Source organism: Microcaecilia unicolor, chromosome 8 (genome assembly GCF_901765095.1).
Source record: "Microcaecilia unicolor chromosome 8, aMicUni1.1, whole genome shotgun sequence".
NCBI lineage: Eukaryota > Metazoa > Chordata > Amphibia > Gymnophiona > Siphonopidae > Microcaecilia > Microcaecilia unicolor.
Genome location: NC_044038.1, coordinates 217,567,927 through 217,594,045, shown reverse-complemented (window position 1 = coordinate 217,594,045; position 26,119 = coordinate 217,567,927). Strand labels below are relative to the sequence as shown.

At 46.6% G+C, this 26,119-nt stretch overlaps 1 protein-coding gene across 1 annotated transcript in view; it reads right to left on the bottom strand.

Moving 5' to 3' along the window:
* Positions 1 to 26,119, bottom strand: part of B4GALT5 (beta-1,4-galactosyltransferase 5) — a 129,139-nt gene that overhangs the window by 17,349 nt on the left and 85,671 nt on the right. Inside the window, exons 4-7 of the mRNA XM_030212757.1 lie at positions 24,675 to 24,799; positions 10,639 to 10,755; positions 4,413 to 4,600; positions 592 to 714 (exon numbers count right to left, since the gene is read on the bottom strand). Of these exons, the coding sequence (XP_030068617.1) occupies positions 592 to 714; positions 4,413 to 4,600; positions 10,639 to 10,755; positions 24,675 to 24,799 (553 nt within the window). The remainder of the gene's footprint in view (positions 1 to 591; positions 715 to 4,412; positions 4,601 to 10,638; positions 10,756 to 24,674; positions 24,800 to 26,119) is intronic.

Here is a 26,119-nt window from a genome sequence, read left to right as displayed (position 1 = left end):
TGACAGGATCAATTGCTGAAGCTGTGCTGCTCTCCTACTAACCCTTTCTGGAAGAAATGAAGGGAATTCCCGCTCCCCCTATATGTATTAAAGATGTCCCTTCTTCAAAGGAGAAAAGTTCAGTCATACACTCATAACAGCAACGCTAGACATGACCAAGATTATTCAGTCTTTGATGCAAAGACCACAAGTCCTGGGTTCATTTCCCTAGTAAGGAAGCTGCCACCAGACAGATGAAATTACAGTAACCTGGCCGTATTTGAATGTGAGGATATACAGAACATGAGAACACAGGATTAGTATTGCCTTCCTAGGCCACCTCAGGAATCCCCCTGCTGGCTCCCAGTGCAGAGACATCCTTTACTTGTGTGCCACATGTTGGAATCTCCCCCACCCCAACCTACAAGCATCTGCTCAGTTATTCTGCAGCATGTTTCATGTTACCACATTCAACAGTTCTTTAGAAAAATACTTAACATAATTGCTCAACAGAATTCCACCTAAACTAGGATCAGTGAGGGGTCGTATTTTAAATGAATTATTAAAGAGCAACTTAAATAAGAATTTCAGATTGAATATTGTGGTGCCTACCTGTTCCAGAGATCATCGTCTTCCCCTCCCCAACCCCAGAAAGCATTAGGAAAGCCATTTATTTTCCGAAACTGTTTCGCTGTTAAACCACTGACTCCACCAAAAAATTCATTATAGGGAAGCCTAAAATATAAAAAAATAAACTAGTGGTTAAAATTACAGTAAAATAAATCCTACTTTCATCAAATACAGTAACTCTGAGTGCAGAAATGTTTAGCTCTAAATAAATGTGCAACACATGCTAACTACGGCTAAATCGGCATTTTTGAAGGTATTTGGAACGGGTTTGTATGGACTTCTATTGCTGAATTCTGGCAGGGCTCGAAAGTAGCTCTACGCACCTACCCTTTTGGATGAAGGGGAGCTATCTAGTGTTGTCCACACCAACATCTGTGCTCTGGTGGCCAGGCACACAATCCGAGCAGGTTAAAACACAAGGAATAACACAGTAACCATGTTAAGCCATGTCTACAACTCAGCAAGAGAATCTCTTTCAGTTTCTAACTTGATAGCCCTTCTACTAAAACATGTAAAGTAGAGAGCTGCATGGGAATGGGGTTAGTGGAGATCCCCTCTATGTCCACGGGACTCTGGCGGGGATGGACACAGGTCTTGCGGGGGTTCCTGTAGAAATGTAGTGTCCTTTTCTTGTGTTTCTAAGCTAGCTTAGTAACTATAACAACGCTAAAAAAATTAATGGATATGGTTGATAGCATTGAAATCCCCAGAAGCCCTGAGAGGGGGGGGGGGGAGGATGTTATCAACATGGGCTACTGTTGAGTTGGACTATTTTACCACACGTCGGGTTATTGTAGTACAGGGGACGGGGGGGGGATGGGGGAGATTCCAGTGGGGATGGGTGGGGAACGGGTGAAATATCTGTCCCTGTGCAACTCTCTAGCGTGAAGCACTTAATGTGCCATTTATTAAGTGGTAACCCCTAGTGCATAACCGCCTTAAGGGGCTTTGCGGTAATTTGGCAGTTAAAGGGTCAAGGATCACAGATTTGTAGCATGGAACATTGTTACTAATTGGGTTTCTGCCAGGTACTTGTGACCTGGATTGGCCACTGTTGTTAACAGGATACTGGGCCAGATGGACCATCGGTCTGACCCAATATGGCTATTCTTATGTGGTGCAACCAAAGTGGTTTACATTTATTAGATTACAAGTACCTGAACATAAAAGTTTTTGTAGCTGGGGCAGTGGAGGGTTAAGTGACTTGCCCAGAGTCACAAGGAGATGCAATGGGAATCAAACCGAGTTCCCTATATTATCAGCCCACTGCTCTAACCCTTAGGCTACTCCTCCACTTCACCATACTACTACTACTATTTAACATTTCTAGAGCGCTACCAGGGTTACGCAGCGCTGTACAAATAACAAAGAAGGACAGTCCCTGCTCAAAGGAGCTAACAATCTAAAGGACAAAAGGACAAAGAGTACAGTCAATCAAAAAGTTGGGGCAGTCTAGATTTCTTGGGTAGAGGTACAATGGTTAGGTGCTGAAAGCAACATTGAAGAGGTGGGCTTTGAGCAATGATTTGAAGATGGATAGGGAGGGGGCTTGGCATATGGGCTCAGGGAGTTATTCCAGGCATAGGGTGAGACGAGGCAGAAAGGGCGGAGCCTGGAGTTGGCGGTGGTGGAGAAGGGTACTGAGAGGAGGGATTTGTCCTGTGATCGGAGGTTACGGGTAGGAGCGTAAGGGGAGATGAGGGTAGAGAGGTAGTGAGGGGCTGCAGATTGAGTGCATTTGTAGGTTAGTAGGAGAAGCTTGAATTGTATGCGGTACCTGATCGGAAGCCAGTGAAGTGATTTGAGGAGTAGGGTGATATGATAAGTCATGCATTGAGTGCTTCTGTGGTAGGGAGCAGGGCATGGGTGAGAATGAGAATGGAAGGTGGTTTGGGGTTAATGTGCTACAAATACTGCATGCTAACCCACCAATACCCAGTTAATGCAGAAGCCCTTATTGCCTCCTAAACAGAAGGCATTAACCCAATAATTAGAATTTACATGCACAACTCGCTAATCATATACTGGAGATGTGAAGGCGGTTTAACGAGAGGTCATGAAATGAGATTGAAGGGGGGCAGACTCAAGAAGAATGTCAGGAAGTATTTTTTTCACGGAGAGGGTGGTGGATGCTTGGAATGCCCTGCCGCGGGAGGTGGTGGAGATGAAAACGGTAACGGAATTCAAACATGCATGGGATAAACATAAAGGAATCCTGTGCAGAAGGAAGGGATCCTCAGGAGCTTAGCCTAGAATGGGTGGCAGAGCTGGTGGTTGGGAGGCGGGGCTAGTGCTGGGCAGACATATACGGTCTGTGCTGGGGCTGGTGGTTGGGAGGCGGGGCTAGTGCTGGGCAGACATATACGGTCTGTGCCGGGGCTGGTGGTTGGGCGGCGGGGATAGTGCTGGACAGACTTATACGGTCTGTGCCAGAGCCGGTGGTGGGAGGCAGGGATAGTGCTGGGCAGACTTATACGGTCTGTGCCAGAGCTGGTGGTGGGAGGCGGGGTTGGTGGTTGGGAGGCGGGGATAAGGCTGGCCAGACTTATACGGTCTGTGCACTGAAGAGGACAGTACAAATAAAGTAGCACATATGAATTTATCTTCTTGGGCAGACTGGATGGACCTTGCAGGTCTTTTTCTGCCGTCATCTACTATGTTTAACTGTACCTAAATTCTAATGCGCACTGTTTAAAAGGGGTGTGGCTATGGGCGGGGAAATGGGCGTTCCAAAAATTTACATGCACAGTTATAGAATAAGGCCCAGTGCGCGTAAATGTATGCACGGGGATTTAGGTCACATTTTCGTTGGCCTAAATGGGGGTGTGTAGTTTTCGGCACTAGGATTTCCACCTGTGTATTCTATATACCGCGCCTAAATCTAGGTGCCGCTAATAGAATACGCTTAGGTGGAAATCTTTACCGTGTGGATTGTTTTAGGTGCCATATATAGAGGTCCTAAGTGCTTCTGTTTTAATTCTAGAGTAACGCGTACTAATGGAACCTTTAAATGTAAGGCTGGGAACATTCTCAATGGTTGCCAAGTTAAAAGTTCTATTAACTTGCGGTAAAGTCCCACGTTAAACCGCAATAAATGTGAATTTTACCCCAGCTTAGTAAAAGGGCCCCTTGATGGCTAAATCACCACAAAATACTAAGAATATCTTTTTAGGTATTTGAGGGTTATTTATCTGGTCCCCTGTCTTGCCTGCTTTTCATGATTATGTGCATAAATTATAACCTGCTAAGATTTTGACATTATAAATCCCTATAAAATAAACACTTTGTAATTTTACTCCTATGTCAAGAATTAGGACCAGTGCTGTTCAGGAATATGGAATTTTAATAATCAGGATCTGTATTTCTCTTTTATTCATAAGAAAAATCCTTGACCATCTTAATGTTCTAATTAGTAAGTTAGTTTTCCCTTTTCAAATATACCCCTGATGGAGTGTTGCCATGATTTGGGTTTCTGCCAGGTACTCGTGACCTGGCTTAGCCACTATTTGGAAAACAGGATACTGGGCTAGACGGACCGTTGGTCTGACCCAGTACGGTTACTCTTACGTTCTTATGTTTCAGCATTCTCAAGGTCTGGAACCATCAACGCTAAGTGATTTCACCCACTTAATACCCTCCTTTATAATACTAAATGAACCAAAGTAACCTCTGAACACATCTCCTTTTAATCAACAAATCGAAACAAATTATTCAGCCTTCAGAAGGGTGCAGGTTGAATCAGGGCTTCCAATGAACAACAGGTATCTTTTTACCACAAAAGAGTAATCAGACTTAATACTTACAAATACATATATTTATCTAGTTTAGCTGCAAAGTGTCGTGGCATTTGTCCACATCCATAATAGTTGCGATCATTTTCTGGAATATGATCAACATCATGAAAAATTAAACAGTCCCAGCTTAAGTCTTTCATTGCTTCTGCAAAGCCAACGTTGAACAACATGGCACGATTGAAAGGTTGATTACCAGCCTTTAAAGGAAAAAAAATATATATATAGTCTGTTAAGTTCTATTATGCCACCTCTTATTACACGTGAGAAAAACTTATCCAGCAAATTACATGCACTTGTTAAACAGATCCTCAGAAAAGAGTGTATAGAACAACCAGCAGCAGTGCTACACAGCAGGATGCACATGGAAGAAGTGGAGTAGCCCAGTGGTTCAAATCCCACTGCTGCTCCTTGCATTACCTCAGGTACAGAATTAGATTATGAGCCCAACAGGTAATCAATAGAAATAAAACATGGAAAAGAAAATAAGATGATACCTTTTTTATTGGACATAACTTAATACATTTCTTGATTAGCTTTCGGAGGTTGCCCTTCTTTGTCAGATCAGAAATAAGCAAATGTTGGTAGATGACAGTATATATAACCACCAGCCCAATAGGGAAATACCCAGTGTACCTGAATGCAACTCACCTTAAGCTACTACTGAAAAAGGTGTGCGCAAAATCCAAACAATAATAATAAAAAGGCCAAAGCATCCAGCATGGAACTCCTTACAGGCAGTTACTACATTTATAAAATGTACCGAGACAAAAAAAAATAGGCCAGAAATGTTGCTTCCTACATTAAAAAGTTACATTATTGCTTTTAAGAGGTGCCTCACTTGTATTTTGTCTAAAAGGATTTCAGAGAATACTGGGGAGAAGCAAGCTGTCATGGAAAATTAATTTAGTAAAAAAAATATTGTCCCCAGGGCATTTATATCTAAGCTACAGGACAGCCTGATCCGTTTTGTTTGGCATCAGAAACGACAGCGCTTGCCAAGAGCCTTCCTGTATAAACGTAAGCGAGCTGGAGGTTTGAGAGTGCCCAACCTGTATTGGTACTATTGTGCTGCGCGGGCCAGATCGGCTGTGGAGTGGTTCCAAAAGGCAGATCACAAACTGTGGGTCCATCTTGAACAAGATCTAATCGGTTCTCGTAGTCTGGGGCACTTGATGTGGCTTCCGGGTAAATATAGGGGACAAGTTGATCGATTTCCGCCTATGGTGCAGGCGGATGTTCCGGGAGCGCCGACCTCCAGTATCCGGATTGGCCCCGATTGTTGGCAACCCCCTGTTTGGTCCGGGAATGGGGAACACAATTTTCTGTAAGTGGGCTGCTTCGGGATTGGATATGTTGGGTCAACTACATGTGGGAGACAAGCTAGTGCCCTTTGAGACATTGATGGCAGATTATCGGCTTCAAACCTGTGACAAATATGCTTATGGGCAATTGATACATTTTCTGAAAGAGCCTGATTATGTGGAGTGTCGGAGGCGAGAGGTTCATCCCCTAGAGGAAGTGTGTGTGGACTCTCGGAGTACACGTGGATTGATAACTTTTTTATATGGTTATTTGGGGACGCATCTAAAACCCTCCCATTTGCATCGTAGACGATGGGAACAGGAGTTGAATTTTACTTTACCCGATGCGGATTGGTTGCAATTGGAGAAGTGCATTTTGAAATCTTCTATAGCAGTGGCTGTGAAGGAGAACGCGCTCAAGGTATTCTATAGGTGGTATCTTACTCCGGTACGTTTGCACCACGTTCCCCAGAGTATCTGCGAATTGTTGGAGAAATTGTGGAGGAGTTGGGACTATGGGCCACATTTGGTGGTCCTGTCCTAAGGCTATAGCTTACTGGAAAGGAGTCCGATCTCGCCTTCAGGTCTGGTTAGGCAAGTCTGTGCAGTGGCATCCTTTAACTTTCCTACTGGGGCAGAGACCAGTGGGCTTAACGGGTAACCAGTGGTTTATGATGCGAGGGTCCTTGCAGGCAGCTCGTATAAACCTGGCAAAGAGTTGGAAATCTCCGCTGGTACCCTCATTAGTGGGTTGGATTACAAAGGTGCATTATATACGTGAGAAGGAGCGATTGACGGCAGTTAAAAAGAAAACCTTGCCTAAATGGGAAAATGTGTGGAGACCTTTTTTGAATGCTTGTTCTGGATAGTTAGTTGATTGAATTGGAAGGGTGGGGGGGGGGGGGGGGTGGGTATAGGTGGAGGATGTGGAGGGAGGGGAGGTGGGGGGGATTACGAACACAATAGGGTAGTAGATTAGGGGACTTATAATACTAAAAACTGCTAAATCCTGAAGTATAATTGGATGTTGGAATAGTGGTTAGGGTGGTGGACTTTGGTCCTGAGGAACTGAGTTCAATTCCCGGCACAGGCAGCTCCTTGTGACTCTGGGCAAGTCACTTAACCCTCCATTGCCTGCCGCATTGAGCCTGCCATGAGTGGGAAAGCGCGGGGTACAAATGTAACAAAAAAAAAATTTCTTGTGTTTATTATTGTAATGTACTTTGCTATATTTACTGCAAACTTGTTATGGTGTGAAATGTTTTGCATTGTTCTTGGCTTGCTTTGTCTTAACGATGCTTAATAAAGACTTCTATAAATTAAAAAAAAAAAAAAAAAAAAGTTATATCTCACACCCATCTACCATTCTGAGCGGTTCAGAAACAACACACACAATAAAATTACATATACAAATCAAAATCAAAATAGACATAACGCAATTAATAAAACCAAACATCCTTACTACATCTTTTAAAATAAAAACAATAAAACGGCAGCAAGAGGTTCTGGAGGCCAGATTTAGGCATTTAAGTGTGAGACGGAAATCAAGAACTTCTAGGGTAGCTTTCTAAGAAATGCTCCGAAGTTCTGTACGCAGGAGCCTAAAGGCAGGCTGCGTTCTGGAATCCCAATTCGCAAAGATGAGGAGACACTGGTAAACGTTTTGGGAAGGGGGCCACCCAGGCTTTACGCATAAATTCGAAGCCAAATTTCATGCGTCCTCATTTTGAAACTTGCAACGGCTATACAGCATGGGGTAAATTTATCAAGGTTCTGTGGGATAACAAATTTTGTGAAATAAACAGGCTACAAACAGATGCCTTCGTGCCCTCTCAGCCTAGGTGAGGACACCAGTACTTACGCTTTGCGTGGGTATTTTTTCCCCTGAAAAATAAGTGTTGTATTTTATTTATTTAAAACTTATAAACCGTCTTCCTGGCCCAATCAAAGACAGTATAGAACATCAGAAATGCAATGCACATGCATCAATTACCTTATGAATTATGACAAATCATGGGAAATGCCTTCTTTAAATAAAGCTAAAAATATATGCGCGGTGGACTACTACAGCGAGGAAAGGCACTTTTCAGGCCATTTATTTAGAAGTGGAAATGGCTTTGAAAATTGTTCTCACAGGGCAATTTCTATAACTGGGCACCTGATAGGAGCCTATTCTATAAAGGAAGGTGGGCGTCTACTTTCGGTTATAGAATGTTGGTGTATCAGTAAAAATACATCTATAAGTTAAGCACAGGCACTTATGTCAGCCATATAGAAAATTGTACGTTATATGCATGCGAGTCTTACACAAGCTCTGCCCACCTGTAAAATACATGCTAGTTCTAGTACATATGCGTATATATATATCTTACCCAAAAGACACCGGGGGAAATTCTATAGAGTGGTGAATAGAGGTAGGCAACTCTTTTTTTGGCTTTACTTGTTTCACTGAAGATATCACTATAAAAACTAACAAGTTACTGTTAATTTGCTATGAACAATTATTTGGAGGAAAAAGAACTTCAGTGGCTCGGGTCACATCTGAATCTTTCTTTGGACTAATAACCCGCCTGCTGCTTCAAAAGTTCTTAAAAAACGGGTGAAGAGTGCTCAATTTATTGATCACCTGTATGGGTTAAATAAGACAGCAGAATGGAAAATAGAGAAACTCCTAAAAACATCTACACTGCTCTATCAATACTCACCAGAAACCATTACAAAACTAATCAAATTTATTTTAACTGGCCACTATTTCCGCTTTAACAATGACATCTATCTACAAATAATGGGCACTGCGATGGGGGACAGCACCCCAATATGCCAACCTTTTTATGGCTGAGCTGGAAGAGACATTTCTGAAAACATACCAGACCAAACCCCTAAAATACTACCGGTACATCGATGGCATTTTTATGATTTGGACGGAGGGTGAAGAAACTCAAACAATTTTACAATTCCTTCAATACATACACTTCTACAATCAGATTCAAAATTGACTACTCCCCAGAAAAAGTCAATTTTTTTTGGACACCACAGTCTCAATCAGCGATGGATATATACAAACATCCATATACAAGAAACCCACAGACAAATGCAGCTACCTCCACAACTCCAGCTTCCACCCTTCACATACAAAAAGATCCATTATTTACAGCCAAACCACAAGATACCACCGTATCTGTTCTGACCCAGGGGACAGAGACAGACACCTTGAAATCCTGACTGCATCCTTCGAACAGAAAGGCTACAACCCCAAAATAATCTCCAAGAATATTGCCTCCTCCCTCAAAACATCCAGGGAAAATCTGCTACAGTACAAAGAAAAAAAAAAGCCACAGACAGAATCCCCCTTATAGTGACATACAACCCAGAGCTGGAAAAATTAAGAAAAATCATGAAAGATCTGCAGCCTCTACTCCAGGAGGATGAATTACTGAAAGAGACATTCCCATCCCCACCAGTGCTGGCCTTCCGACAGCCACCCAATTTAAAACACAAGCTAAGTAGAAGTAAGCTCCCAACACAAACTCAAAAAGAAAAGAATGGCAAACATCCTTGCAATATATCCAGCTGCAAACTATGCCAAAACATTTTACAGGACTCCACAGTCATTCACAAAGGAAAAATATTCAACATTAAGGAATCTTTCACATGCTCATCTTCCAACGTGTTATATATCATTCAGTGTAAAAAAATGCAACGAAGGCTGCTACATTGGAGAAACTGTACCAGTGACTTCATGGTAAGAATCTTAAAAGGGAACTTTAAAACAATACAGGAACGTAAGACCTTTGAAGTCAGAATGATTTAAATATTTTGACACCCACCAGACAGGACTTAAAGATCTAGGTTTTCTAGCCCGTTATAACCCATAAAATTGTACTGCTTTGTCACCCTCCTGTCTCCTTGCATATCCCCCTGTCCCTCTTCCTGTCTCTCACCTATCCACCACCATCCTGTTAGATTGTCACTGAATGCTTTGATGTTTCACTTATATATACTGTCATCTACCAACATTTGCTTATTTCCGATCTGACGAAGAAGGGCAACCTTCGAAAGCTAATCAAGAAATGTATTAAGTTATGTCCAATAAAAAAGGTATCATCTTATTTTCTTTTCCATGTTTTGTTTTATTTCTATTGATTACCTTTAAAAGTGGACTAACACGGCTACCACACCTCTCCACCTTAAATAAAAGAATGAAGCTTTTAGTATGGCAGAAATCTGACCAATCATGTTTAGTTAAAATGCAGGAATATTCCCAATTCATGAGCTGATTGTTTAGGTATAAGACTGACACCCAACAAATGCGGAAGACATTGGAACGGGTTATCTTGTTGGCTTAGCCACAAAATCTCAGTTTTGCTCACCTACAGTTTTCTTGGTGGTGAACTGGATGTCTGTCTAAAAAGTGCATAACAAGGATACATTTTCAAAGAAATTTACACTGGGCAAAAGGAGAGGCCAAAAACTGCCCTCCTCCTCAGAATCTAAGCAGAGCCAGACATCACACAGTGGATTTCACTTTAAAATCCCCGTATGGCTTAAGCCATGGAAATGCCCCCCCTATTTTCAAAAGGGGGAAATTCTGTGCGGAGATTCCAAAATGGCCCCTGAAGGACCAAAACAATTCTTCAAATGGCTGCCTTAATAAGAGGATGAATTTGTTTTTTTAAATTTACCGCCCTATTACAAATTTCAACCTTTGGGTATTTCCTACTTAGGATTTCCACAACCAAGACCTGGCTTTGTTCTACTTAAACCTATGTTTGATATCCAACAGCTGAACCGCACCCCCCCTCTTAAAACCTTGGGTCTCTGAACACTATAGTGATTCTTATCCTGTGCCCTACCCCTATCCCCATCCAAAATTCTTTAGAGACTCTACATGGAGACTATGAAAAACAAATGCTGGCTGAGTTACTTCCACTTACTTGTTCAATGACATAAAAAGCAAACTGTAAACGCTGCCTCTGCAACATCGGGATGAGGTGTTTGAAAAGAACTGGCAGATGTTCATAGCGATTGCGGAAAGGGATCAGGATTGCCACCTTCAAAACAAACCATCACAGAATATGGTTGGAAAACTGCAGCGTAACAAGCAGATCAGTGCAAAAACATGTTTTCAGAACAAAATCAGGATGGTGAAAAAAAAAATCTTTAAGTCTTGTATATCCCAGGCACTTTATTCAGTGGCAGAGATCAGCGTTTTGCTGACCACCGCCAGTGTTAAACACAGAAATTCAAAGCCGGGCCACATCCCGTGCACTGGCATTGAATCTGCGGGTTTTGCGGAGACGGATAACGCATAGCCAGTTAAGTGTAATATTCAGCAATTAATCAGTCATGGGTTACCACATAAATATATGACTGACTTGTATGGTTCTATTGAAGAGATTACCCTGGCTAGTTAAATGCTGAATATCGGCACTTAACTGGCCAGGTGCCAACTCCGCCCCAGAATGCCCCCAAAATAGCCAGTTTTCTAGTGGCACTAACTGTTAAGTGCCACTGAAAATCAGCAGTACCCCCAACAGGTAATTTAACCGGCCAGGAGCCGTTTCTGTTCAGTTACATCACTCTAATATCAACACCTCCAAGTGCTCTTCTGGTTTACATTTCTGGAAAAGGACACAAGCTCGTATTATTTAAGAAATCTTTTAAAAATGTATATTAATTATGGTCATTAAAAGCTAATAGTTCTAGCCGATGATGCAACAGAAGCAGCACTCACATCCCCTAGCAGCAGGGAACCCTCAGAGATCCTTTTACAAAGGCGCACTGAAAATGGCTTGCGGTACTGTAGGCGCACGTTTTGGGCGCGCGCCAATCCATTTTTTAGCGCGCCTGTAAAAAAGGCCTTTTTAACATTTTTTTTGCTGAAAATGGATGTGCGGTAAAATGAAAATTGCCACGCGTCCATTTTGGGTCTAAGACCTTACCGCCAGCCATTGACCTAGTGGTAAAGACTCACGCAGTAACCGGGTGGTAATGACCTGTGCGCGTCAAATGACGCTTGGCACGCATACATTACGCGTGCCTGAAAATAAAAAATATTTTTCAAACGCACGTATTGAACGCGCGCCAAAAATGAAATTACCGCAAAAGCCACGCGGAAGTTGGGCGCTAACTCCATTTTGGCACATAGACACGCGGCTTAATAAAAGGGCCCCGTGGAGGGGCATAATCGAAAGATCGTCCAAGTACGAATTAGGACGTTCTTACGAAACCGTCCAATATTAGACATGTATAATCGAAAAATAGTATGGGCGTTTTTCGATAATCGATTATCCATGTAGCAAAACAATCAAATGAGGAGCGCATAAGCGTGACTACATTGGGCGCCCTAACACGTTCGATTATTGCAGGTGCAAACGACCAAATCAGAAAGTGTGTAAAAGAATGTACATAGGTGTACCGCAAGTACAGTACATGTTGTTCTGGCCATCCAGGTACGGGAAAATATGAGGAACGCTTATATGCGTCAACTACAGAAAAATCATGCTGCTCCACCCATATATTCCTCATAAGTGCCCATCTGCATGTCCGGACCTGCATGCACTGTACACTACTGAACATGCAGCTATATGCATATTGTGTATATGTGAAAAGGGTCGGGTGCTTCATACTCATCTATATAAGGCACGTTCCGCACGCATAACAACCAGGCATGTGCATGTCAAAGACGTCTATGCTTAATACGGCGTCCACGTGCTGATAGGGCCATATATGGGATGGTCATCCATATATGGAGCTGTGCATGAAACGACGTCCCTCACGCAAGGACATCTATATAAGTCACTTGTTTTCCAACACGTGGAAAAATGGCGCAGCAGCGACATGAGCCGAACTTCGGCCAGGAGGAGAGCCTGCTGCTGGTGCGCCTGTGCCTAAGGCACCGGCACAGGCTCTTCGTGCATCACCACCACCTGCCCCCCAGGCTCCAGGCCATGCAAGCCTGGTCCCGCATTAGGGACAGGCTTGAAAGGTAAGGTTTTCGGCCCCCCCCCCTCCCCTCTCCTGTACCTACACATATAACAGCTCTGTCATCAATGTTACCACCAGTAACTGGAGTGTGCATGCAAGGATAATGAGTAATATAGGAACATGCACAATCACTAATAAAATGTATGTTCTTGAAAGGATGACCATTCCCACATCCCTACAAGAATGTATTTCGTTATTTATTTATTTCTTGCCTGTGAACCCCACATTTTCCCACCCCTCTTTGCAGCCTCTATGTGGCTTACTACACATCCGAATAGTGGAAACATGATACCAATTAAACGTATACCATACTTTATAACATGGTAATGATAACACATATAAAGTAGTTTTACAAGCAAAATTATAATGCATACAAACGGTACTTTCTGGCCTCATGGCCACCTCTTTGGCATCATCTGCATAGGAACCAACTCGGTGGCTGCTGTGGGTGCTTGAGCACCCCCAATATAAAATAAATGCCTTGTATGTATGGAGGGAGGGGTGATCTCCACTGGGGGTTGCACCCCCCAAAATGGTAAAAAGGTGGCTCCTATGATTCAGTACCAATGGAGGTGGTCCCCCTCCCCCCAACACTGTTGACCCTCTCTCTCTGCTATTTGAATAACAAATCAATGTGTGCAGAGGACAAAAAGGACCATCCCCTGACCCCTGCTCTACAAACTTATATCTTACAGACACTTCGGAGTGCACCGGGACCTTGAGTCCCTGAGGAGGCGGTTCCGCCGTGTGAGGCAGGAGAGGCCCGCGCTCATCCGGGCGGTGCGACTGCACCTCAGGGCTCGGCGTAAGTATTCAAAAACAGGACACCTGTACAGATTTGTAAATACACTTCTTGAATAATGCGAATGTGCTGTACAATATCAATTCCCATGTGGCTAATAGTCAACTAGTAAGTAATAACATATCTGTCCCAGATCAAGGATGCAGGTTGCAGGAGTCCTCCCATGAGTGTGGCTGCAACTTCCAACGACCATCCCCCCCGAGATGAATGAGATGACATGCCTCACTTTACTATTCCCCTTTCTGGGGTGGCTGAATAGTGTGTCCTGGTAGACCTGCCTGAGGCCCTACTTTTAGTGGATGTCATGGCCTAACTCACAAGTTTTGTGCTCAACACCCTTCCCACTGCCCCCCCCCCCCCCCACCACCAATAAAACCAACAACAACTGCCCATCAACCCCTCGTCGCATCTCACAATGCAAACATGCTGGTCAGCAATGAATGTGGTATGGCAACATGTCCTGTGTGGTGTGTGCCAGAGGAGGTTCCAGGATTCTTTGTCATGTCATCTGATGCATCTCATTCCCCAAGGGCATAGGCCACGCCTTACCACACCGTGGCCCATCCCCCGCCTCAGGCCACCCATGCAAGCCATGTTGTATGTGCTGATCTCAATCACACGCCTTTTACGTACACAGGCCTCCAGCACCAGCAAGCGGAGCGCGCTGACGAGGAGGGCCACCACCTGCAGGAGGAGGAGGAGCCAGGCCAGGAAAGCCACCTGGAGGAGGAGGAGGAGGAGGAGGAGGCGGCGGCGGCAGCACAGGAGGTGGAGGAGTCGTCGGGCTCGGAGGAGGGGGTCCTCGTAATAGATGAGGACTTTATGGAGGCCCCCTCCCCACCTGTACCACCAGCAGAGCCCTCTCCCTCCCCTCGGCCATCCCCATCCCCTGCGGCAACTCCATCACCTGCCCCACCGCCTTCCCCTGGGTCTGCTCCATCCCCTGGGCCAGCTCCAGCCCGTGGCCCACCTCCAGCAGCCCTAGGTGCAGGTGCCATGATGCGCCTCCTGCAGCAGCTGGTAGATGGCCAGCAGCAGCTGCTGTAGGAGGTCCGAGCCCTACGGCAGGGCAATGAGCAGCTCCAGGGCCCACTAAGGGTACTGCTGGGGCTGCTCATTGCCCTGCTACAGAGGGCCTTACTCAGAGGGCGTGTCTGCCCTTGACTTACATTGGGGGGGGGGGGGATTGTTGGGGGTGTGGGGAGTTGTGGGGGGGAGGAGGGCATTGATGGGGGTTGTTTTGTAGGGCTGGGGGTGGGGGGGAAATAAATGTTTTTGTTACACTTTAACTATCAGGGTGTCTGTGTGTTTCTCTCCCTTGTGCATTACATATAAGCAAATGGTGCTGTTGAGTTGAGAGGAAGGAGGCAGCAACATGCATATAGCATGAAATGTGCAGTGTGAATGAGAAAGTTGATGTATGTGTGAGAATGTTGGCCATACAGAAGGCCACCTGTTCATTCCAACCTGCGTGGCCATATGTGCAGGGGGGGGTGGGCCGGGGAGGCTGGATGGATATTAGTGTTCATGAACACAAGTGGCCAGCCAGTCTCTCTCCCTCCCTCCCCTCCACCATACTGACCCACAACACAGAGTGCCATCAATAAGAGATTAATTGTGTAGCACGTGTGATCTGCCAAGTAGACACTTCCACATAACCCCAGGTAGCACATACACAGTGTTTGCTGTCTGATGGCCAGACATCCTTACCCACAAGCCACATTGGTGGGGGGGGCCCAAGTAGGACCTACAAACAGCTGGCTCATATTTTCACATTCAATACATCAGCTATGGTATATAGTGCTGAGGAGAAAAGGGGAAACAATGGGAAACCCATTAGATGGATGGTTACTTCATCACAGTTGCAATGTAATACTTGAGTTACAGAAGGGCACAAATAAAAATGGTGCTCATTATTTGCAGCTGTGATCACACTTTCTCCAGTAGTAGATCAAGGTGTGTTACATTCAGGTATTCCGGGTCTGTCTCAAAGTTTGTCCCTGAGCCAACCGACAGTGAAGTGACTTGCCTTTGATCACACGAAGCAGCAGAGTGGGAATTGAACCGGCAACCTTGTGATTATAAGGCTGGTGCTCTAACCACTAGGCCACAGCAGCCACCAGGCTGTAGCCACCTGCAGGTACTTTGGGTTGGGTCCTGTACACAGAACCCTCTCCCTCACCACCACATCTTAAGGCCTCAGTGGCAGTACCTGTAGCCACCTTGAGCCTACTTTCCAGGCTACCACTTATAAAAAATGTTCTTGTTCCCTACCTATGGAGGAATGTAGGAAGGTGTTCCATAATGTGCTAAACACATCCATTGCATATATCATTCCCCCTCCCCCTCCTATGGACCTTGAGAATGGGTGGCCACTTCATAAATGGGGACTGGGGTTCACCACATAAACAAGGAAGATGGAACCTACCGGGAACCAATACAGCAGCTCCAACAGCTGGCCCACACCACTGAGGACCTGCCAACCCCACAGTACAGTGCACAGGAACCTGGTGAAAAGAGAGCTAGCTAAGAGTTTCCAGACTACATACAGTGAATGCACACTCCTTGACTATAAGCACAAAGAGAAGAGGTGGCAGACAAATGAGAGCTTACCATGAACGTCTATTTCAAGAATGTGTAGTGCGCCTTTTATCTTCTGGAACATTAGCTGGACATCTCCCTCATTGAAATGACCCTTACCGAGGGGTGCTTGATTTGGGGCGAGTGTAGCAATTTCGTCACCCCCACAGACTGCCTGCTACAAGGCAGAGAGAATGGGAGAAAGTAAGGGAGCCTCACGGGATGTGGAAGAGTGGAAATGGAAGGCATGGTGGCTGAGGGCCAGCAATAATCCCCCCCCCCCCCCCAAATACACAGGTGTACCCAAGCATACATTGCCAAACACAAACCTTATTATAAGTGAGGGTAAAACCCTGTAAACGATTCTTAAGAACAACCGGCAAGGTCCCAGTGCAGGAAATGGCGGGTTAAATGGCAATGAAGAAAGGGAAGGCAGGTGGGGACGCCCATACTTATCTACTCATAATTGAAATCATGTGCTCCTAATCGCTATCTCAGCTGGGCACGCTTAGGAATTATATGTATAATTGAAAAACAAACGCCCATATCAGAAATGCCTATTCCCCCGTCTCAATGGGCGTTCTTGGCGACTATATAAATGCCCACTCCGTATTTTCGAAAACCCCATTGGTACAATGCCGCCACGTCTGCCCCCAACCCGGAAGGGTAATTTTTCCGAAGGTGAGGTGGAGCTCCTGGTGCAGGAGATACAACAGCGGCACCGGAGTCTGTTTGCTCCCACAGGGCAGAGGCTGGCTGCAACCACGAAGCAGCGGGAATGGGAGGCAGTACGGGACAGCCTGAATGCTGTGTACCATTCTGGGAGAGACGTGGAGGATTGCAAGAGAAAGTGGCGGAAGCTGAGGAGGGATGTCAGGAGGAAGGCGGGGGCGAATCCCCCAGGACATGACACAGCCAACCTCACCCCAATGGAGCTGATGGTTCACTCCCTCCTACCCCAGGAGGGCATCCACGGGATTGGCTCCCTTGACACCTCGGCCCAGCCTGAGGACTCAGGTAGGTTTTTCATTATGAAGTTGGGGTATCTGTTGTGCTGCAGTATACTTGTGTTATAGAAGTTGGGGCGAGGGGGAGGGAGGTGAGGAGTGTCTCTGGCTGTCTTTATGTACAATAACAGGCCACCTTTATGATAGTGTTGTGACCTGCTAACCCCTACTCACTTGCTCTGTACCCTTACTCCCTATCCCTACCATTGTCATTGGCTTTCCTCTTACTTGTCCTGTGTGCGCATCTTAATTGAATTGTAAGCTCTATTTGAGTGGTGGTAGTGTTCATGTGTGTTATAGGAGCAAGCAGACAGGGTGGGTGCTGTGGGTGTGTGAGCACCCCCAATATTGAGGAAAGATCATGTAGCTGTCCAGGGAGGAGTTTTGTGCACTGGGCTTAGCACCCCCAATAATACTTTACAGTTGGCTCCTATGGGTGTGTGTAGGTTATTACTGTGGCACAACTTTGGGGGCCTTCCTTCTCTACTAATCCCACTTTTTTTCCCATCACCAAACTGTGCCTATTTCCTTCTGTGACCTCTGTGCTCTAGTAAGTGTGGGCCACCTGCATTCAACTGAAGGAGCCTGTAATGGGGGTCATAAAGCAGTTCTACGCAGTCTAGCAAGTCAGTAGTAACACAACACATGCTGAAATGTTCTTCAATTTAACAATTATACAACAAACAGCTTGTCCACAACGTTGTGAGCGGTGTCCTTCTCTTGGCTGATCGTCCACCACCTCTACCTAGCTGCCTGTGGGGCTCTCTCTTTCGCACCGGTGTCAATTCCATTCCTCCTCACCATCTCTTTGCTGGGTCATCAGGTTGGGGGCCATGCCAATGTATATGAATGCTGAAAGACAAAAGTGGGTTATTTGCACCAACACAGTTCCTCACTCTTGTGCTATACAGGTGATGACTCAGGGGAGGCTGGCCCTAGTGGCCTGCAAGGCCAACGCCCTACACCAGCAGGACTGCCTCAACCTCCACCGCCTGTAGCAGCAGTCCAGCCTCTGCCTCCACCCCCTGCAGCACCAGCAGTCCAGCCTCTGCCTCCACCACCTGCACCAGCAGTCCAGCCTCTGCCTCCACCCCCTGCACCAGTCCAGCCTCTGCCTCCACCACCTGCAGCAGCAGAACCTGCAGTAGAGGCTCATCCTCCACCAGCACCACCAGCAGAGGCCGCACCTCCAGCACTGGATGACTTTGGTGAGGAGGAGGATGCATATACTGGGCCAGCTCCTCGCCAGAGGCCATCCAGCCAAAGGAGGCAACTCCTGCGGCTGGCCACAGAGTTGCTACGCCACAACGTGAACTTGGAGGAGTACCGGCAGCAGAAACTAGACCTGCAGCGGCAAGCACTGGAGGCACAGCAGCAAGTCCACCAGGAACTCCTCCAGGCGCAACGCGAAGGCCACCAGGAGGTGCTCCAGGCACAACACCTAGCCCACCAGGAGGTGCTCCAGCAACTCAAACGGCTGGAGCAGAGCATCGAACGCCTGCGCCCTCAGGTCACAGCACCTACTCCAGCTGTGCTGCTGGAGCAGGGCCTGCCATCCACTTCCTCCTCCACTGACCACCAACCACCAGCTAAGAGGTGGGCGTTGCGATCGTCCACCTCCGCACCCACTCCTGCAGCACCCACCAAACCTGCTCCCATTCTGGGTCCTGTGGCCAGCCTACAGCCAACAAGGTGGCCGGATTTCCACAGCGCAGCCGAAGCCGCAGGCTGCTGTGGGGATACGGAGGACGACACTGGGAGCAGCACCTCAGAAGAGTGTGAACAGACTTCCCGTGCAGCACCAGCTGCAAAGGAAGGCCGTGGGAGGGGTAGGAGGGGACGGGGGAAGGGGAAAGTGATGGCACATGCTGTAGGGTGAGGGTTGGTGGGAGGGGGGGTGGGGGTGAACACAGGAACACATGCAATTAATATAAATAAATGTACACTTACTTTCACCGAAAACTTGTTTCAATGAGTCTTTGTCTTGCTCTTACGCCAAGCTGGTAAGCATTGAGCTCTGCTCTGTGGGATGGGGGTGGAGGGGGCTCCTCTTCCTGCTCATCTGGGGCCTCTTCTGGTGGTGGCTGTGGCTCCTCTGGGAGAGGCTGTCCTCTGCGCTGGGCCAAATTATGTAACATGCAGCACGCCACAAAGATCTTGGCCACCTTTTCTGGACTGTACACCAGCTCTCCTCCAGACCGGTCCAGACAGTGGAACCGGTTTTTCAACAAACCAAAGGTCCGCTCAATGATCCCCCAGGTGCTGCGATGTCTCCTGTTGTAGGTTTCTTCTGCCCCTGGTTGTGGGTGGATCAGGGGGGTCATGAGCCATGTCCTCTGCGGGTAGCCTCGGTCATCTTTGGAGAAAAACAGAATGAGATAGATGAGTGTGTATTGCTTGGAGCAGGTACGGGGGGGGGGGGGGGGGGGGGGGGGGATTTGGATAGTGGGTTGTGGAGTGAGGTGGAGGAAGCCAGGGCGGAGGGTTGCCCAGTGGAGGAGGTATAGTATGGGTACATGCATGTTGCACTTACCTAGTACCCATCCACCAATGAACTCCCTTCGCTCGAACCTGCGGAAGATGCCCGAGTGCTGTAGGATGTAGGCATCGTGGGTGGACCCGGGGTACCTGGCACACACGTCTAATATCTCCCCCTGGGCATCACATACAACTTGCATGTTCATAGAATGAAATGCCTTCCTATTTCTGTAGGTGGCTTCGTGTGGCCGGGGGGGGGGGGGGGGGGGGGGGGGGGGTCTGAGGGCTACGTGTGTGCAGTCTATCACACCGATGACCGAGGGGAATCTAGCAAGAGCATAGAAGGCAGCCATGTTGTTGTGCAGGGCCTGGGGGGTGTTGGGGAAAGTGATGTAGTGTGAGGTGTGAGTTAGAAAGGCATCCAGGAACTGGGTGAGAGTGTGAAATAGAAGCCTGGGTGAGCCCTGTGTTAGCAGCTAATACTGATTGAAAACTCCCAGTGACCAGGACAGAGAGAGAGGAAGTGATTTTGAGGTGGGCAGGGATGGGGTTATTCCTACGTGTCTGGGGCTGAAGGAGGGGTTTCAGCTGCTCACACAGCTGAAGAATGGAGGCCCTATCAAACCTGAACCTTGTTAGACACTGCTGGTCAGTGAGTTGTAGGAAGGTGGTGCGGGGCCTAAACACTCGGGGCCGTGAATACCTCCTGCGGTGGGTGGCCTCTTCCTGTAGCATGCATGCCACAAGTGCATTAACTGCATCCATATCCCCACCACCAGTGCAAGTATTAGTACTAGTAGTCAAACACCAACACACACAGATCTCTCAGTTGCAGCCACCACGCCCTCTGGCCACTCACTCGCCAAACAGTACAATAACACAGAGACAAACGGAGGTCAGGGAATACAGTATACACATGGGAACAGTGAATGGGGAGGGATAGGGGGAGGGGAAGGGGGCGATGGAGCAAAGGAGTAGGAGTAGGGAAAGGTCAAAGGGTAAGACACAAAAGAGGCAGGGCACACAGACGAACGTAACAGGTACTCAACACGCTCGGCTTTCTCTCTGCAACCACCAAATCAGCTCTTCTACCAATGATCTTGCCACTCTCCAACTACACACAATCGCTAATGGGTCTAAAGACGATTTCCCCCTTGCTCTGGTCGCTTTTATTTCGGGTCCAACATATTACGCCCGTGTTCCCACCCAACCAGAGCCATTTCGCTATCCGTTATACGTTGTACACGACGTCGTATCACCGCCCCTAACACGCCCCCGACACGCCCCTTATTTGGGTGTTTTTAAGTGAACGTAGGAGCGACATGGACGCACTGAAACTTTTGTTTCCATTATACTGATTTAATCGTTTTTGGGAGATAAACGTCTATCTCCCGATTTAGGTCGCAATATAGGCGTTTTTGTCTTTCGATTATAAGCTGGATAGTGTTCTCTAAATAGGACCACCTACTGGCCAGTTATGGAATTAGGTTCTAGACTAGTTTCTGTGCCGGGGGAACTATGGTCCATGGTTCCACAGTGGCTGAGAAACAAAGGGGCCCTTTTACTAGGCCGCGCAAGCATCTACGCGTGCCCAATGCAAAGCCAAAATGGAGCTACCGCCCGCTTACCGCATGGCTCTTGCGGTAATTTCATTTTTGGCGCGCATGTGAAAAATAATTTTTTATTTTCAGACATGCGTAGCGGACGCGCACCAATTGGCATTTGACGCATGTAGGTCATTACCACCCAGTTACCGCGTGAGACTTTACCGCTAGGTCACTGGCCGGCGGTAAGGTCGCAGACCCAAAATGGACGCGCAATTTTCATTTTGCAGCACATCTACTTTGGTTAAAAAAATTTTAAAGGCCTTTTTTTTACAGGCGCGCTGAAAAATGGATCGGTGTGCGCCCAAAACCTGTGCCTACACTACCGCAGGCCATTTTTCAGTGCACCTTAGTAAAAGGACCCCAAAGAAAGGGATTAGAAAATGTGAGGAAAATAATCCCTAATAAAAGCTTCTGGCTAGTTATAATTAAATTGAAAACCCAAAAGAGCAGGAAGTACCTGCCTGGTAATATTTACAGAATTCTGTAGGAGCACAAGATAATTAAAATACCCACGCCTAATAAGCTTACAATCAAAGTCTGAGCACAAGAAGCATAAATGACTTGGGAGGGGGAGGGGAGTTTTCAATGTGGGCTCCTGTTAAGATATGTTATTTTACCATTAACCCCAGTTATTAGTAACTAGGTCTCACGCGGTAGCCCACATTGTTCATTTTCTCTCTTACTGAAGGTTAAGACAGTTTCCAGGCTTTACAGACCTGGCTCTCTTATCACTAGGTAACACTACAAACCCTAACACGGCCCATCCCAGCCGATCAAACTAGAGCCATAAAAAATATTCAGTACACAAGGAAGGAAGCTCAATGTACAAGACCAGGAGCAGAGTTTTGCTTTTATGACAGAACTTTGGGTAGCACGATTTTAAAGCTTGTTTTCTTTTACTGCCAAATTAACCCTAGTTTAAAATGGCTTGATAAGCAGTTAGGTACATCAGGCCATATAGCTGAACCAGGCAAAATGGGCAAAGATCAAATTTCAAGTCACAGATAAACAGACGAAAGCTGTTTCAAATATGGCTTCATACAGTAAATAACACGTAAGGGCTTGTTAATTACCTACAGGTCCATAGTAGAACAGTTTATTCTAGTTGTAGAATTGCCCCCAAGCACTGTTCGCAAAGTGGGTACCTCCTTTTGGGCACCTGATGCCGCGTGGTGAAAGCAAGGTGGTTTTGTGACAGGTAAAATGGCATGACATCAAAGCCGAAGCTGTCTCCCCAGTACAGCCGCCATATTGTGTGACCTCAAATATTTGAAGGCTTGTGCCTATCTCTGTCTTTTTGTTTTTATTATTTGACGCTTTTTTATTTAATTGAAAGCTTTATTTATTTGTAACCTGTTTTTTTTTTAAACCTCAGGGGAGGGGGGGGGGGGGGCCACAACTAAGCCTCGAGGTTCAGGCAGAGCTGGGGTCTTTCTTAAAGCTGCCCCCTACAAAAAGCGAGCCTCCTGTGGCTCCAAAAACAAGTCTGCCACTCCGGAGTGCCCCGCACCTGCGGTCCACGACTCACGCCCCAGGACCCCCTCCCCCCATCGGTTTACATATTGGAAGCTTTCAAATTAAAAAAAAAAAAAGCACACACACACAGGCAGTCATAAACCTCACAGGTTTGCTATTGGGGGTCACAAAATATGGCGGCAAGCTCTGCTCACTGGCTACAGCCCACACAAAATGGGCCAGACAGGCTCATGCCATCTCCTGTCCTAAAACCTCCTTGGGTGAAAGTCTAATTCTGTAACAGCATCAGGGTGCCCAGATTCCATTCTAGAATACTAATGTAATCCAACATCGGCACACCTTATATTTACTCAGCCACAGTTACACCAGCTATAGGATGTCTAAAGGAGTGGAGGAGTGGCTTAGTGGTTAGAGCACCTGTCTTGCAATCCAGAGGTGGCTGGTTCAAATCCCGCTGCTGCTCATTGCGATCTTGGGAAAGTCACGTAACCCTCCATTGCCTCAGGTACAAACTTAGATTGTGAGCCCTCCTGGGACAAAGAAATATCCAGTGTACTCGAATGTAACTCACCTTGAGCTACTACTGAAAAAGGTGTGAGCAAAATCTAAATAAATAATAATAATAAAGGCAGCAAGGTCCTGCGTATCAGAATAGTCTGATCATAGCACTGCCCATCCCTCTCTCATGCTTCACCCATGTAAAGGTCCCCCTTATATTCAAACCAGTGGCGTAGCTACGGGGGGCATGGGCCCCTGTAGATTTTTCCCTGGACCCCCCCCAACCCGCCACCAACTCGCCATCGCCTGCCTTTGCTGGCGGGGGACCCCAACCCCCGCCAGCCGAGGTCCTCTTCTTCTCGCAAAAGGCTTCCTTCTGTTTCTGACGTCCTGCACATACAACATACAACGTGCAGGATGTCACTCACAGAAACAGAAGCCTGCCCTTGCAGATCAGCAAGACAACCGTGCCTGAGAAGAGGACTTCGGCTGGCGGAGGTTGGGGACCCCTGCCAGCAAAGTACCGTATTTTTCGGACTATAAGATGCACTTTTTTCCCCCAAAATTTGGGAGGCAAATGGGGGGTGCGTCTTATAGTCCGAAGGTAGCGAGTTCGGGATCGCCCTCCCCTACTTACGTCACGCGATGTTCCCTGGTGGTCTAGTGACATTGGGGCAGGAAAGAGCCCCCTCTTTCCTGCCCAGCGCGCTGCTCTCCGTCCTCCTGAATGCTGCCTGACGGTCTCGGCGAGATTCAAAATGGCCGCCGAGACTTCAATTCTCGACGGCCATTTTGAATCTCGCCGAGACCGTCAGGAAGCAGTCAGGAGGATGGAGAGCAGCGCGCTGGGCAGGAAAGAGGGGGCTCTTTCCTGCCCCGCCGTCACTAGACCACCAGGGAACATCGCGTGACGTAAGTAGGGGAGGGCGATCCCGAACTCGGACAAGACGCACCGGAGCACCTAGGTTTTAGAGGAGGGAAAAAGGAAATTTTTTTTTCCTATTTCCCTCCTCTAAAACCTAGGTGCGTCTTATGGTCCGGTGCGTCTTATAGTCCGAAAAATACAGTACCCGACGGCGGTGGGAGAGGGTTGGCCGGGGGGGCAAATCTAAGGGGGCCCATGCCCCCGTAGCTATGCCCCTGGTGCTTACTCAGGTCATTCCTGCATGCTAAGGCCATTTTTATACCGCATGGGTAAAAAGGCCAAGCACTAATTTTCCCATTAGCACATGGGTCCCTATCGCCACTTATATTGTTGGTGGAAAGGGCTCACGTGCTAACCATGCGTTAATTGATTAGCGTGCAGCAATCTAGCTATGCTACCCGATTACCGCAGAACACTCCTGCTCTCCACCCCAACCCATCCCCTGCGCTAGAAAATAAAATCTATGGAAAGCATACAGATGCCAAAACTAACGCAAGACGCCCGAGCATGCCCCGCAGTAAGGCATTTTAAGCTGCGGTAAACACGTGCTCATGCATACCACAGCCTAGTAGAAGGACCTGTTAGCGAGTTCTTTGCACTGAACACTTGCCTTCCAACGAGGTATGCAATCGCTGGGTTTCCAATGGCCTCCTAGCTTGATACTGGAGTCTTTACTGAAGAGCTGATGAATGTCTTCCATTCGACTTTCACTCATATTTACATCAATAGCACCCTCTGAAAACAAAACCCAAAACAGGATTTCAATGGGGCAGAGTATTTTCATGGACATTTTTCTTTATTGTCATCACTTGATACTCTGGGTCAATTCAGGTGTAGGGTGATGGTGGGGGGGGGGGGGGGGGGGTAAAATCTTCTCTCATCAGTGCTTCTATCCTTGCTGCTCCCTCCTCCACACGCAAACAGACCAGAGCTTATTGCTCTCAAGTCAGAGTGGTGGATTTGGTGAATGTGAAGCTGCCATATTTCCTAATAAAGAGCTTCTTACCATTACAACATTTTAATACAGGTCTTCCAGTACCGAAAGGCTGAAGCACTCCCATTTTCAGCTCTCAGCACTTTGCACTCCTAACATCCTGGAAAAGGTATCCCAATAATTCTACTTCAACACTATTTTTTGAGCACCAGGTTTCTGAAGCCTGACGTTGGATGCAGAAAGCCGGACAATATTCCTGCTACAGAAAATCACTTGAGTGACAAGAACATAAGTACATGAGTATTGCCACACTGGGACAGACCAAAGGTCCATCTAGCCCCTATCCTGTTTCCAACAGTGGCCAAGCCAGGTCACAAATACCTGGCAAGATCCCAAAAAAGTTCAATACATTTTATGCTGCTTTTGCCAAAAATAAGCAGTGGATTTTCCCGAGTCAATTTAATAATGGTCTACGGACTTTTACTTTAGGAAGCTGCCCAGACGTTTTTTAAACCCTGCTAAGCTAACTGCCTTTACCACATTCTCTGGCAATGAATGCCAGAGTTTAATTACACTTTTGAGTGAAGAAAATGTTTCTCAGCTTCATTTTAAACTTAATACTTTGTAGCTTCAACTATTTGACATCCTCTGGGCTCCCAACTTTGTGAGAGGCTGACAGTCATCTCTGTCATAGTACCATGGGGCCAATGGTTTTTCTTATGTACCTTTTTCAATTCTCTTTCAGGGCTGGCTGTTCACGATTCAGATTTTTTTTTTCCTTTTAAAACTTGGGATTTCATGCTCCTTGGGACTGTGGATTGGGCGCTCTTGTGGGGCTGAGTGGGTTTTTTTTTTTCTTTTTCTTTTTATGGAAATACACAACACTAAATAGTCATTTGTAATAAATTCATAAATCATAGGTGGGTGTATTGTGTTAAATGTCACATATATAGACACCACTACATCATTCTGCTGATGCAACATACTCAAATAAGACCAAAAAAAACAAAAAACAAAACAAATATAACAAAATGAATGTATTGTAAGAAAATTTCCATTCTTCTACTAACATTTCATGGAAAAAAGCGTGAACAACAGAAGCAGATCCAGAACGATTAAAA